Consider the following 14031-nt stretch of genomic DNA (forward strand, 5'->3'; position numbering starts at 1 on the left):
CCACTGTCACAGACACACACTAAATCAATGTAATAATAAATTTAAAAAGCCAGAAGCCCAGCATGACGGCCCACACCAGCAATCCTGGCATGAGAGCAAGGCCAGCCTGGGGTACAGGCTGCAACCCCAGAGCTGAGGAGGAGGTGGACACGGGTAAATCCCCAGAACTGACTAGCCAGCTAGTCGAGCCTAATTGGTGAGTCTCAGGCCAGGGGGAGAGAGCCTGTCTCAAAAAACACAGTGACTGGTGGTGAGCCGAGGCTAGCCGGGTGAAGATCAATCAGGGCTGAGGGACCTAGAGCAGGGGAGTTATAGAAGGGGTGGGGACCAAACTGAGGCCCCTCACTTAAAGGCTCCTCCACCCTACAAAGGCCGACTCTGGCTCCAGTACCTCCTCATCTCTACCCCCACTCACCTGCCAAGGCTGAGGCAGTGGTCTGTCCATCCTTGTGCTCTGCAGAGAAAATGCCCCACAGCTCAGGGAACAGTCTGGGGACAAGGTCAGTGAGGGAAGGCAGCCCTGCAGGGACAGCCATCAGAAAGGAGCCCGACGCTCCTCAGCAGTCACCCTTCCCAGTCACTGGGGTGACCGTCCGTCCAGTGCAGGTCACGGGAAGAACACAGAGAACTAATTTCCTGCAGCAGCCTGCTGGCTGCCAAGGTCTGCCTGTGGCTGGAGATGTGACAACCCCTCCTGAGAGACAAGGGGCACACAGGGGACATCAGCAGGGAGGCAGAAGGAGACCTGGCCCAGCGGAGCCGACGAGGACCACCCACCCAATGAGTGGACAAGGAGGGTCCAATGGCTGGATTTCACCATCTGGAGTATGCATTTCATTTGGAGTTTTGAGACAGAGTCTGGCCTTGAACTTAAAACATTAGCAAAGAATGATCCTGGACTTCTGGCTCTCTTGCCACCACCTTCTGAGAGCTGGAGTTATAGGCGTTCACTAACATGCCTGATTTATGCAGCACGGAATGGAAGCAGAATTCACTCACATCAGGTAAGTGCTCCACTAATGGAGCCACATCCTACGCCCAACACCTGGGACAGAGCAAAGGACAAGTCATTCCGAGAGCGCAGACACAGGTCAGTAGAGGGCTGGAGGTAGGTTATTCAGAAGCCTGGGAAGTGGGGTCCCTTGCCACCTGTGGCTCAGATTCCAACAGCCTGAGCAATACCCACGGCCAGTACGCACAGAGATCTCCCACCATGCTGCAGGGTAATACTGCCATCTCTTGGAGTCAGGTGAGGAAGCAAGGGATGCAGCACCCACCTGGTCTACACCAGGAGCTGTCACAGTGGGGTGGAGACTTCACCAGCCTGGCACCCAACGCTGGCACCCATCAGCTCGGCTGCTGCAGCCCAGCCATTGGAGTGTCCAGACAGACACTCCCGTGCCTGGGGTCTTTGGGGGTCTTGCTCAGTCCAGCGGACAACTCCCCAGATAAGCACAGCTTCACTCCATATCTGCCATGGCCACTCAGACCCCAACCCCTACTCTGTACATCGCCATCTTTCTAGGGCCTTAACGCCATCGCCCTCTGGGAGCCCCTCTTAGCCCTCAGGTGCCCCCAGATGACTTCACACCCTAGCTATATCCACAATGGCTAGACTTAGTCACTGTCCACTGGCTCCTGATGCTGTCAGGAAGAGCTCTCAGCCAGAAGGACAGAAAGGCGAAGCCAGGCCCTCACGACAGGTGAGGCCTGAACACCTCCCAGCTGAAAGCTCACAGCAACATCAGAAAACATACCCTCCAGCGATCCATCCTGGAACTCACTCTGTGGACCAGGCGGGCCTTGAACTCAAGAGACCTGCCTTCCTCTGCCTCCTGAGCCCAGGGAGCAAAAGCCTGCACCAGCACACTACATTTGGTGCACACATAAACTTATTTTAGATCATGATAAACGAATGAAAAAAAAAAAAGTAGTAATATGACAGAAAGTGAAAGGGGGGCTATTTTGCATAGGAAGAAGCGGGAAGGCCCCCTCTGAGAAGGTGACATTTGAGCTGAGACTCGACAGATAAGGAAAAAGCAGCCATGGGAAGGAAGGGCTGGGAACTGAGTTCTGGGCGCTGGGAAGGCAGGTGTGGGGAGTCAGCATGAGAACAAGCTGAGCGCACCCAGCTGGAAACAGCAGGCAGTGCGGCCTGCGGCCTGCGGAATCACAGTGGGCACAGAGGGGAGCCGGTAACCAGCGGAGGGAGCCAGACAGACAACCTCTCAGAGCACCATCAGACCCAAACCAGGTCGGCCTGACCCAGCCAGGACATCCGGGCCAGAGACACAGCAGCACTGGGGGTGAAGGAATGAGTCAGACCCATGGCTTCCTGGGGCCCCAAGGGAGCTGCTATGGGCATCCAGGGACAGGCACCCACCCCCAGCTATACTGTGCCCACACTCACAGGACACCCATGTGGAGGGGACAACACGATCGTACACATAAGTACGCAGAACACTCCCATCTGTCTGTCGCTCTGAGGGACAAGATTAAATGTGTCCATAGAGGGCTGGGCCCTACATATTTTCCAAGGACACAGCAATGATGACAGTCTAAGCTAGTGAAAGAAGAAGAGGGTCCTTGGGGAAAGGGGTGTAGCTCAGCTGGTAGGGTGCTTGCCTAGCGTGAATAAAGCCCTGGGTTCAGTCCCCAGTACCACATAAACCAGGCACTGTAGGGTAGGCCTCTAATCCCAGCACTCAAGTGGATGGAGAAGGACCAGAAGTTCAAGGTCATCCTTGGCTACAAGTAAATCCAAGTCCAGCCTGGGCTATGGAGACCCTGTTATAACTTAAAACAACAGAGTTGAGAACTGTTGAGATGGTTCAGTGAGTGAAGGGTTTGCCACCAAGCCCAACAACCCGAGTTCAAGCCCCGAAACCCCCCTGGGAGAAGGAAACGGCCAAGTCCTGCAAGTTGTCCTCGGACCTCCACGTGGGCATGGACATCCTAGCGTGCACTCGCCCCCATAGGAGCACAGACAAACACACGTAAAACTAAAAACCAACAACAGCGAAGGCCTAGCTGAACACGGATGACTTCTAAACCTGAACACTACTATCAGGGTGGTCAGAAAGAACATACGAGAACCAGGCATGGTGGAACATCCCTGCAATCCCAGCAGGTAGAGGTAGGAGGACCAGGAGTTCCAGGTCATTGTAGCCACAGAGTGTCAGCCTGGACTACAAGATTCTGTCTGAAAAAAAGAAAGAGAGAGAGAGAGAGAGAGAGAGAAAGAGAGAGAGAGAGAGAGAGAGAGAGAGAGAGAGAGAGAGAGAAGAAAGAAGAAAAAGAAGAAAAAAGAAAGGAAGAAGAGAGAAAAAAGAAGAAAGAAAAAGCAAAAGAAAGAAAGGAGGAAATTAAGTTTTAAAAGCTCCTCTCATAAGTGTAAAGTTACTAATTATCATTATGGCTTAGTTTCACAGGCCATTTGCTAGGGACAAAGGGACACTGAGCCTGCTTAGTTAGTGGGAGTATTCCGCTCTCCTAACACAATGTCCTCCGTCAAGGACCAAAAAACCATTCTGAGAGTCCCCTGACTGTCCACTCATGAGTCTGAATTCCCCTCCACCACACCCCTCATTGTTGGTAGCATGAGTAAGAGCTGATCAAATCCCACTTTGACTGACTGTGAAATCAAAATGATGCATCAGGAATCCACACGTTTCCCACACTGTCATTCAGCAAGGGGGTGGGGACGGCTACTGCCCAGACTTTTGCTTCATCCCTGAAAGTCCCTCCCTCCCTTTTACCAAAACAGTTCCTCACTGACAGCACCAAATTCCCACCCACTGCCCGGCACAAGATGAATACATGCACAGCAAACCACTTCCATACACATGATCTCACACAGAGGCACAGAAACTTCCCACGGTGAACACAGCCCAACGCATAAAAACTATCCCTCCATCATCATTCCCAGGAACGTACTGTATCTACCCGGCACCTGTGTACGCAAATGCCTCCCAGGCTGTGTGAAAGGAGCTCGTTAAGGATGGAGTAGGGGGCTTTGCAGCCCAACATTTGGGTTCGAATCTCGACTTTGCAATTCACTAGTTGTGTGATTAACAATCTGCAAGCTGCCTGTGCTCCTCACTGGTGAGGGGAAGATATAAAGTAACATTCATGGAGCAGGGTTGGCTAGATGGCCAGTAAAGACGCTGGCCACTGAGCCTGAGCACCTGAGTTTAGTCCCTGGCGGGAACCCACAAGGTTTGGAAAAAGAAAAATGACTCAGGCAAGTTGTCTGTCCACAACCTTACCATGAAACAATAAATAAATGTATTTTTAAAAGAAGTAACAGTCATGCTTGGAATGAATGTCACAGTTGGATGAGTTTCACACTAAAAGTTTAGATCAACACTTGGCTGCACGCCTTTTATCCTCGCACTCGGGAATAAAACAGGAGGGTCTCTGTGAGTTCGAGGCCAACCTGTTTTATATAGCGAATTCCAGACCAGAGAGTACTACACAGCGAGACCTTGTCTCAAAACAAACAAGAAAAGACCATCTGGAAATTGACCAATAAGCGTGGCTACGATGATGATTTTCGTCATTACGACGTCTGCACACCGCTACCTAAACTTTGCTCGTTGGACGTTGGGGTCCGCAGGCCGGTCCCAGGCGCGCTCCGCAGGCGGTGCGCATGCGCGCCCGGCTAGCTCCCCGGGCCGGGAGCCTCTGAAGCCTGACGACGGAGACGCAGACGCCTCACGACTCCGGGGCTCCCGCCACTAGCCCTCGCGCCCCGCGCAGGCCCCTGTCTCCTCCCGCCTGCCCATCCCCCGGCGGCCCCGCTCACCCTAGGACGACAGCTTCGGGGCACCGAGCCAGACTCAGCAGCCCTAGGCTCGGGTCGGTACCAGGAAATGCCGGGGCCACGCCCCGCCCCTGGGAAAGTCCCCGGAGACCGACGGGCCGTCCATCCAATGGCGCTGCGCGCTGGGCGTTGGGGGTGTGGCCTGCGATGTAAACAGCGGCCTTGGCTCCACTGGGTGGAGCAGTTCAAGGCTCAAACCTAGGCGGCCTCAGGGCACTGTGCCGACCTCCCAAGTCCAACTTGGTCCTTACCTCCTGTGTGACTAAGCCCCTGCAGGGAAGCAAGAGCCGGGTCTATTCTAGTTCCCAGCTGCAGGACTTGCCCTCTCTGCACTCGGGAGGCTGAGGCAGGAGGATTCTGAGTTCGAGGCCAGCTTTGGATATATGAGACCACGGCTCACCCCACCACCACCAGAAAGAATTTTATATATACATATACACATACATATATATGTTTATTTTATATATGTGTGTGTATATATAATTCTGGCTCAACAAGTAAGGTGAAAGGCAAAAGAGAAAGACACCTGACGTTGACCTCTGGCCTCCATAGACATGAACATACACGATTCTGAAAGGTAGAAAGCCTTGACCTTGGAATAAAGGACAGCTCTTTAACATGGAGGACAATATGCTTTTTAGGAGGAAGATTGAAACATGCTCTGTCACTGGAATTGTTAAACGTTGACCGGTCTTCATCTTCTGGACTGGGGGATGAGGATCTAGGGGACTATTTCATACATGCCCTCATAGTACATAAAGAGAGACCTATCAACGGGGACTGGGAACAGGCACCTACTTAAGCATATGTCTTCAACAAGGACCTTCCTTTTGGGCTTTGTGTCACTTGTGTCCCAGCTACCTCAAAGGAGCTGGCAGGTTTTCAAAACAACATTCTAGGTCACATTTCTTATGCAAAGAAGCATGCATGTACCTTAACCCTGAAGGTTGGGAGACCAGGCACCCCAAAAGGGGCTACACAATCTCCCTCAGGGGAGGCTGCAGGGAGAGCTGGGTCCTTTGTTCCATGCATCAATTCCCCAAAGATCTGTGTCTCTCTGCCCTGTGCTTCCCAGTTCACCTCTTCCTGGAATGCTCACTTCTGAAATCTTGTCCTAGCTCTCTACTCCTAAGTCATTACCCAGCACTGAGATTTCCCTTCAGATGGAGTCTCCAATAATTTCCATTCTGATTGTATACTGTTGCCACTGTTTTTGTAAAATATTTGACTTCAGAAAGTTGAGCGGTTTCATTCCCACAAATGTCCATGATTCCTAGGAAGTCTTTAATCCAAGCACTTGGGAGGCAGAGGCTGGAAGACCACTGTGAATTTGAGGCCAGCCTGCTCTACATAGTGAATTAAAGGTCAGCCACAGCTACACTGTAAGACCATGTCTCAAAACAAACAAACAAAAACAAAAAATCTACCATCATCACCACCAATAAAACATCATCCAGGGGCCAGTGAGCTGGGTCAGAGTTAGGTAAAGGTACTTGCTGACCAGCCTGAGAACCTGAGTTCAAACCCTGGAACCCTCAAGGTGGACAGAAAAAACTGACTCCTGCAAGTGGATGATTCTCTTGAGGTGGGTTGGTGGGTGGGTTCTCACCATGTAGTCCCAAGCTGGTCTAGACCTCTTCATCCTCCTGTCTGAGCTTCAAGTGGGATGATGATAACTTTGCACAATCACACCCAGAACTTTCTTTTTTCTTTTTCTTTTCTTTTCTTTTCTTTTCTTTTCTTTTCTTTTCTTTTCTTTTCTTTTCTTTTCTTTTGGTTTTTCGAGACAGGCTTTCTCTGTGTAGCTTTGGAGCCTGTCCTGGAACTTACTCTGTAGCCCAGGCTGGCCTTGAACTCACGGAGATCTGCCTGCCTCTGCCTCCCGAGTGCTGGGATTAAAGGCTTTCGCCACCACCGCCACCCAGCCTCAGAACTTTCTTATCAGTTCCACTCATCAACTCAAGGTTGTTACCTTCTTATCCTTGTAAGTCTTAGGTTTCACTCCAAAGCACCACAGCATCAGAGGCGCCTTGAGCCTCAGCATTGCTCAAGGCCCCACACATCGACACAACCAGAACCAGAACCCAGGGCCTTGGTCCCAGTCCTGTTTGCTTCTATCCACAGTGTTGTCTCCACAGTGTCAGAATGGATCTCTCTCTCTCCTCCTCTGACCTCAAACTTGCAAGGTATGTTGACCCCTTGAATTCCTGACCCTCCTTGTGCCGGGATTATTTATTTATTTGTTTGTTTATTTGTTTGTTTACATTTTATTTGCATTGGTGTTTTGCCTCCAAATATGTCTATGTGAGGGTGTCAGATCTGGGAGTTATAGACAGTTATTAGCTGCCATGTGGGTGCTGGGACTTGAACCCGGGTCCTCTGGAAGAGCAGTCAGTGCTCTTAACTGCTGAGCCCTCTCTCCAGCCCCTTAGGCCGGGGTTACAGACATGCACCACCACTGTCCAATTTATGTAGTGCAGGAGATAGAACACAGGGCTTCCAGCAGGCTAGGCAAGCTCTCTACTGAGGTTCCCCCAACACCTTTCTCACTTTCTTACAGAAGCACAGGCCCCAACCCCAACCCAGCCCCTTACTACCCTGGTGGCCTCTAAACCCCGGGTTCTTTTCTGAAAAAAAAAAAAATGGGAATGATTATACCTCCCTTCAGGTGTTTGTGAGGATGAGGATGATTAAGACAGAGGCTCAGCACACACTAGCATCTGAGTAATGATGGTGATGCCCAAATGTAAGTTACACGCATTGATAGATTTCACTGTTAAAGCCAGCAATGTAGTCTCCTTTGGTTCCATGCCCCTAGACTTGGGACATGGAGCTGGCAGGAGGCAGATGCCCCGAGCCTGGCATGCTCTGCCACCCCTTAGCCTGGAAGGGAGTTTCCAAGTTGGGAGGTGAGTGACTCAGGCAGGTGGCAACCTCTTACTCTTCTAGAGTGTCAACAAGCACCCTCAAAAAGCCCCACCTGGGAGGAGAGCCACACCGCCTGGCTTTTGTTTTGCTTTGTGTTGAAGAAGACAGCGTCCTATCCTTTCTGCCACTCCCTCGTCTACCACCTCTACCAGGGAGGCTCCAAAGTAGCCAAGTGCACACTTATAAAAACATGCCTTGAAAAGACCATGCACAATCATGTGGCAGAAGCAGGAAGTGGGGGCTGTGGTATAAAGGCATTAAAAGATAACACGAAGGGGCTGGGAAATGGCTAGGGAGCAAGAACCCTTGCTGTGCAAGCATGACGACCTGATGTGAACGTTCAGCACTCACGTTAAAGCCAGGTGTGGCTGTGTGTATGCCTAAAACCCTATTGTTGTTGGGGTAGGAGGTGGAGACAGGAGGATTGCTGTGACTTAGCTGACTACTGGCCTAGTAGTAAGAGACCCTGTCTCAAGGGGACAAGGAACACTGTGATAAAGCAGGGGGACATGATGTCCTCTTTTGGCCCTCTATGCATGTGTGTACCCTCCCCCACATGTGAGCAAACGAGACACACACACACACAAGATGGAGTGCACACTAGGCCTGTGCTTTTACACAATTCATCTCCGGTCCAGTCTGTGAAATGAAGTTCATACAGAGCTTGATGCACCCAGGCCAGGCTCTTAAGCACCATCCTGTCACAATATCTCACCAGCTAGCGGGACACAGAACTCAGAATGCCAGCCTCAAAAGGATCTTTGGAAATGATCAAACCCCCAACTCTACTCAAAATAAGTGATGATATTGCGATGAAATACCAACAACAACAAAAAGAAATACCAACAAGAGGGAAGAGACAGGACCATCCTTTGTGGGTGGAGCCACACTGAGGGCCGGAGCAAGGCTAGTATTTGCAGCAGGTGTGACCTCGAGTTTTAGATTAATGCTGATACCAGCACCTGGGCTCCCCTTGGGAGCTCCTGCTTTTCTGCTACACGCTCCAACGGATGGGAAGCACAGCTGCTCGCCTGTGTGTGAGTCTCGGGGTGTGTGTGTGTGTGTGTGTGTGTGTGTGTGTGTGTGTGTGTGTGTGTGCATGTGTGTTGAGCACAGGTGTGTGGAGGCCAGAGGTCAACCTGGGTGTCATTCCTCAGGAACCCTCCCTTTTGTATTTTGAGACAAGGTCTCTTACTGGGACCTGTGACTGACCAATTAGCCTAGCCTGGCTGGCCAGCAAGCCCTGAGGATCCACTTATCTCTATCTTCCTCCATGCTGGGATATTAAGTGTGCATCACTATACCCAGCTTTTTGTACATGGGCTTTGGGGATTGAACTCAAGTCCTCCACATTACTGATTGAAGTGTCCCCTCACTCCTTCTTTACTCTTTTGAGACGGGGTATCATGTAGCCCAGGCTGGCCTCAAAATCATTGTATAGTGAGGAAGACATGATATTTCTGGTTCTCATGACTCCCTGTCCTGGGTTCTGGGATGCATCACATCCCATTTCTACTCTCCTGGGACCCCAGCAGGGCTTTATATGTGGTAGGCAAGCTCTCTGACTCCCAAGCTAAGTTTCATTCCCAAGCTGGAAACAGAATTTTGAATCAAACAAGTATGAGCCTTATTCTGTTAGAATGAGAGACTCGAGAGCCTTGGCTGGGAGAGGGTGGAACGGAGGAACTTGGATAGGAGTAATTGAGCAGTCCTGGATCCCTTCCTGGATCCTTAGCCTGAGGCGACCTCAGAATACAAAACCCTTCAGTGGATTCTAGGTACTTTCTGCTCTTGGGTGTGTGCTTATCAAAAAGAGAGATTTGGGTGATAGTTAATTGAGATAAGGAACATGTGACACTGACTAAAATGGGACTTGGGGGTGCTGGTGGTGATTGCTGAGAAGTAAGTGATGCCAGTGAGGACAGTCCTCGCCTGCCAGGCACCAGAGCCTGGGTTCATCCCTAGCGCCCCAGAGAACCAAACGTGATAACACACATTTGTGATCCTGCACTCAAGAGGTCGAGGCAAGAGGATGAGAAACTCAAGGTCATCCTCAGCTCCACAGGGAATTTGGGGCTAGCCTGGGATACATGAGACTCAACCAGAGAGAGAGAGAGAGACAGACAGACAGACAGTTGGAAGCAGTGCTGAACACTCCAATCTCCAGCTCTATGGAGGCAGAGGTAGGAGGACCAAAAATCCAAGGCCAGCCTGGGCTATATGAGACTCTGACTCAAAACAACAACAAGCCTCCCCCTAACCCAATCACACACAACCAAAAACTGTCACTAAATGAACCGTCTGTAGTCCCAGCTCCCCTCTGCCTTCACGGGCTATGAGGGCTATGTGTTCATTTAGCATCTTTTATATGTATTTATTTATTGCAAGTGTGTGTGTGTACACTGCTGCACGCACACATTCCACAGCACATGTGGAGGGCAGAGGACAGTTTGTAGGCCTTCTTTCTCTCCTACTACGTGAGTCCCAGGGATTCAACTCAGGTTGTCAAACTTAACAGCAAGCACTTTACCCACGGAACCATCTTTCCAGCCCCCATTCATGGTCTCAAGGTGAATAAAACCATTTACATTCACCACTTTCCCGGTTCCCTGGATACCTGCCATGCAGTAACTCAGATGCGGGTTCCGAAGTCTGGGCTTGGATGCCAGCCCTGCCACTCAGGGTCTGCACCCTTATTTCCTAAGCAAGACCATGCAGGCAGGGTCAGTTTGTGGCCCCAGTGGTAGGAAGCATGGGAATTATGGTTTGGAACAGCAGGCAGTTCAGATCTTCCTTTCCTGAAGGGGATCCCAGGCCCACCGCTGGGGATCTCTTTGCCTGGATCTCGCTGAGAATTCTCTGAGGAGCTGGCCTCTGGCCATGGCTGCTAGCTTTTCCTCCAGCCTCTTTCTCCTTCCCAGCTCTTTCCCCGGTGTCCCTAACCTGCCTGTTATTCTCTGGTTTCTAGGGCACCACTGGAAGAGAAGAAAGGACAGCGACACCAGGGAAATTCCCAGCTCGTCACAAACTGGCCCTGCCAGGCCCCTCCCACAATCTCTAGGAGTCCTGGGTCTTTCCTCCAGCTTCTTGCCCTGGCCCTCCTGACTCCAGTATCAAGCTGGCCTTAGACTGGGATCCCGCTTGCTCCTTGTCGTCTTCCTGGAAGTGGGGAGAGCTCAGCCCCTAAGGGAGGTAGCCCCACAGGCAGGACCAGAACATTTCCCAATCCTGGGAAGCCCTACCAGGCCCTGAGAGCAGTTCTCTCCCAGTCTACCCCCACCTTCCCACATCTTCTAGGACCTCTCCAGAGTCCTCCCTCATTCTGCAGCCCAGAGGCCACTGTCAAATGTCTGACACAGCCTCTGACCCTTACCCTCCTTCGCCAGGGACTTCCCTGGGCCGGGCCTCCTCTGACCAGTTTTGGAAAAACTGGACTGTTTGTGATCAAAGAAGCCAGTCAGCACCATCTGCCAGCCCTTGGCCCACTCCCAGGGCCTCGGGTTCTCGGTGAAAGGTTTACCCTCAGAAGGAGCCAGCGGGCCTCAGAGCAAAGAAGTCTGGAGACAGGAGAAGGGTCCCTCTACTCCTGTGACAAGGAGGGGCTCGATCACTGTTATGTACCCCAGGGAGCAAGATGGGCTCCACCTGCCCTCCTTGTTTGGGTTTAGACTTCCAAATTGCCCAGCTCATTCCACATCCCACACCCTCAAAATTCACATTCACACAGAGACAGACACCCAGACCGTCCACAAACACTCCCACGGACCAACATGGACCTGCTCCTGTGAGCCTGACTGACACAGAGGCAAACACACCATCTCACACACAGAAGACATATATGAGGGGGGAAAAGTCCGTCCATTCATCCCTTCAATGCCGAGAGAAAAGTAGTATAGACATAAGTCTCTTTTTTTTTTTTTTTTGCCCTTTGGAAAAGTTAGAGAGATTTGAAGGGAAGGTTGATTGAGGAGGCAGGACAAGCATAAGGAACCAGAGGTAGAGGTCAGAGGGCCAAGCAGGCTGAGAAAAGAGAAGAGGCCCAGAATTCAAGGCCCTAGGTGGGCCCACCAAGGCAGGCTGGGGAGCAAAAGACCCCAGCTGGCAGAGAAGGGGAGGCCGGGCAGCTGTTGACACACAGCTGGGATGGTCTGGTGGCCTCTGCATCGCCATGTGATGAGCTTTGTCACCCATGCCGTCACACCTACCCCTAGCCCAGGTCACTCACCTGAGGAAGCACCGGGTAAGCTGAGGCTGTGCCCGGTGAGTGCGGCCATGCGTCCCTGTGTCCCTGTGAAGACTGTTGGGCTTTCTGAGCTTCTGCAGGAAGGAGGGCTGGGCGGAGCTGACTCTGAGGCAGGAGGGGAATTCCCCCATGATGGAGAAGCCAGCCACCAGGCAGCCCCACAAGGCCCAGCTGAGGCCCCATCCCGCCCTCTGGCAGAGCAGAGGCCCTTTGCCAGCCTCCACCTGTTGCTCCCCAGGCCGCCTGTCACTTGCTGTGGATTCCAGGGAGGGGAGGGGGCTCTGGAGAAGAAGCTGAGAGCCTGGTGGCTCCTCAGCTGGGCCAGGGATAAGGCAAGAGCAGGTACAAGAGCTTCGGCCACCTGGCCTGCCCTGCTGGGTTCTCCTAGAGATCTGTGTTTCCTTCTTTGTCCAAAGTGGGGGATTCCAGCGCTCATGGCCTTGAGGAAATCGCCAGCCGTCCCGCCGACATCCTCCTGCCTCCTGTTCCTGCCTCATCTGTTCCCATGTAGGACTCTCTGTGAGTCCTCTCCAGACAAGGAAAACATTCTCCTTCCTTCCCGAATGCCGGGTCTCCTTTGCATGTCAAGCCATACCTGATGACCCACAGCCCAGTCTGAACCTGCCAGCTGCAGTCCGAGCAAGCCACCTCCTCCTGAGCCTTGTGTGCTATTATCGAAGTCCCTTAGAGAGACACCTCAGGGTGTGCCTATGAAGCCTTTTCCAGAGAGGATTCTCTCAAGAGGGAAGCCCCACCCTGAATGTGAACAGCCATCCCTGGGGCTGGGGTTCCAGACTAAAAAGGGGAAACAGGAGAAAGTCCGTCAACCACTCTCTCTCTGCTTCCCGATCGATCCACTAGATGTGAGCAAGCAGCCGAATGCCCCGGGGTGCCACGGTCCAGAGCCACACTCCCAGGCCGCCAGCCCCTCCTTACCATGGTGAATTGTGTCCCCTCAAACTGGGAGCCAAAGCAAACCCCCCTCCCCAAGATGCTGCTTGCCAGTATTCTGTCGAAACAACAAGAGGCTAACATCCACTGCAGAGTGGGGAAACTGAGTCCTGCTCTGTCTGGTTTCTGCTGCTCTACAGAAGCCAAACAATGCTCTGCACTCACCCCTTGTAAACTGTTGATTACATGCACAGGGGCTGCACCATTCAGTACCTGCCACAAAGATGCTGAGAGAGGGGAGAGGAGGGGAGAGAGATTTTCTTTTTATTTATCTTTTCCTTTCTTTCTTATTTTTCAAGACAGGGTTTCTCTGTGTAACCGTCCTAGCTGTCCTGGAACTCACTATGTAGACCAGGCTGCCCGCAAACTCACAGAGATCCACCTGCCTCTGCCTCCCAAGTGCTGGGATTAAAGGCGTGTGCCACTACTACTACTACTACTGCTGCTGCTGCTGCTGCTGCTGCTGCTGCCACCACCACCCAGCTAGAGAGACTTTCTTAATCATTCCTAGTTCTGGTGTGACAGTAACGCAGGACACAGGAATACACAAATTCAATCAGATCTCTGTCCCCCAAAGCTCACAGAGACCAGGGCTATCCTGTCCAATTGTGTGACCCTTAGCCACACATGGTGGATCAAATGTAAATTAATTAAATTTAAATAAAAGCAAGAACTTAGGAGCTGAGGAGATAGTTCGGTGGGTAAAGTGCCACTGTCCAAGCATGATGACTTGTGTTTGAGCCGCGGGGCCCAAGTGAAAAAGCCTGGTGTGGTGCACATGCAGTCCCAGTGCAGGGAAGGCAGAGGCAGGGGGATTCGTGGGAATGGTGGTCAGCAAGTCTAGCTAAACTGGCGAGCCTAAGGCCAGGAGAGAATCTGTCTCAAAGAGCAAGATGGATGGCATCTGAGGAACAAGATCTGAGATTAACTGCGGGGCTCCATACATATGTGTACACACATGCACATGCCCTACACACACACACACACACACACACTCCATACATATGTGTACACACATGCACATGCCCTACACACACACAAACACATACACATGCTTACACACACACTCCATACATGTGTGTAC

General features: G+C 51.8%; 1 protein-coding gene across 12 annotated transcripts in view; it reads right to left on the minus strand.

Annotated features, from left to right (window-relative positions):
- Nucleotides 1-12053, minus strand: part of Tnip1 (TNFAIP3 interacting protein 1) — a 51816-nt gene extending 39763 nt beyond the window's left edge. Inside the window, exons 1-2 of one of the 12 annotated variants that reach the window (XM_076578411.1) lie at nt 4439-4599; nt 416-1045 (exon numbers count right to left, since the gene is read on the minus strand). Coding sequence is in view for 1 of the 12 variants with exons in the window: in XM_076578413.1 (XP_076434528.1) it covers nt 416-536 (121 nt within the window). In the remaining 11 variants the exon portion in view is untranslated. Of the gene's footprint in view, nt 1-415; nt 1046-4438; nt 4600-4807; nt 5058-11978 lie in introns of those variants that run through there. The other 11 variants (XM_076578408.1, XM_076578415.1, XM_006984869.4 and 8 more) reach the window with 11 other exon arrangements.
- Nucleotides 12054-14031: the final 1978 nt, after the last annotated feature.

The sequence above is a fragment of the Peromyscus maniculatus genome, chromosome 8 (assembly GCF_049852395.1).
Source record: "Peromyscus maniculatus bairdii isolate BWxNUB_F1_BW_parent chromosome 8, HU_Pman_BW_mat_3.1, whole genome shotgun sequence".
Taxonomy (NCBI): Eukaryota; Metazoa; Chordata; class Mammalia; order Rodentia; family Cricetidae; genus Peromyscus; species Peromyscus maniculatus.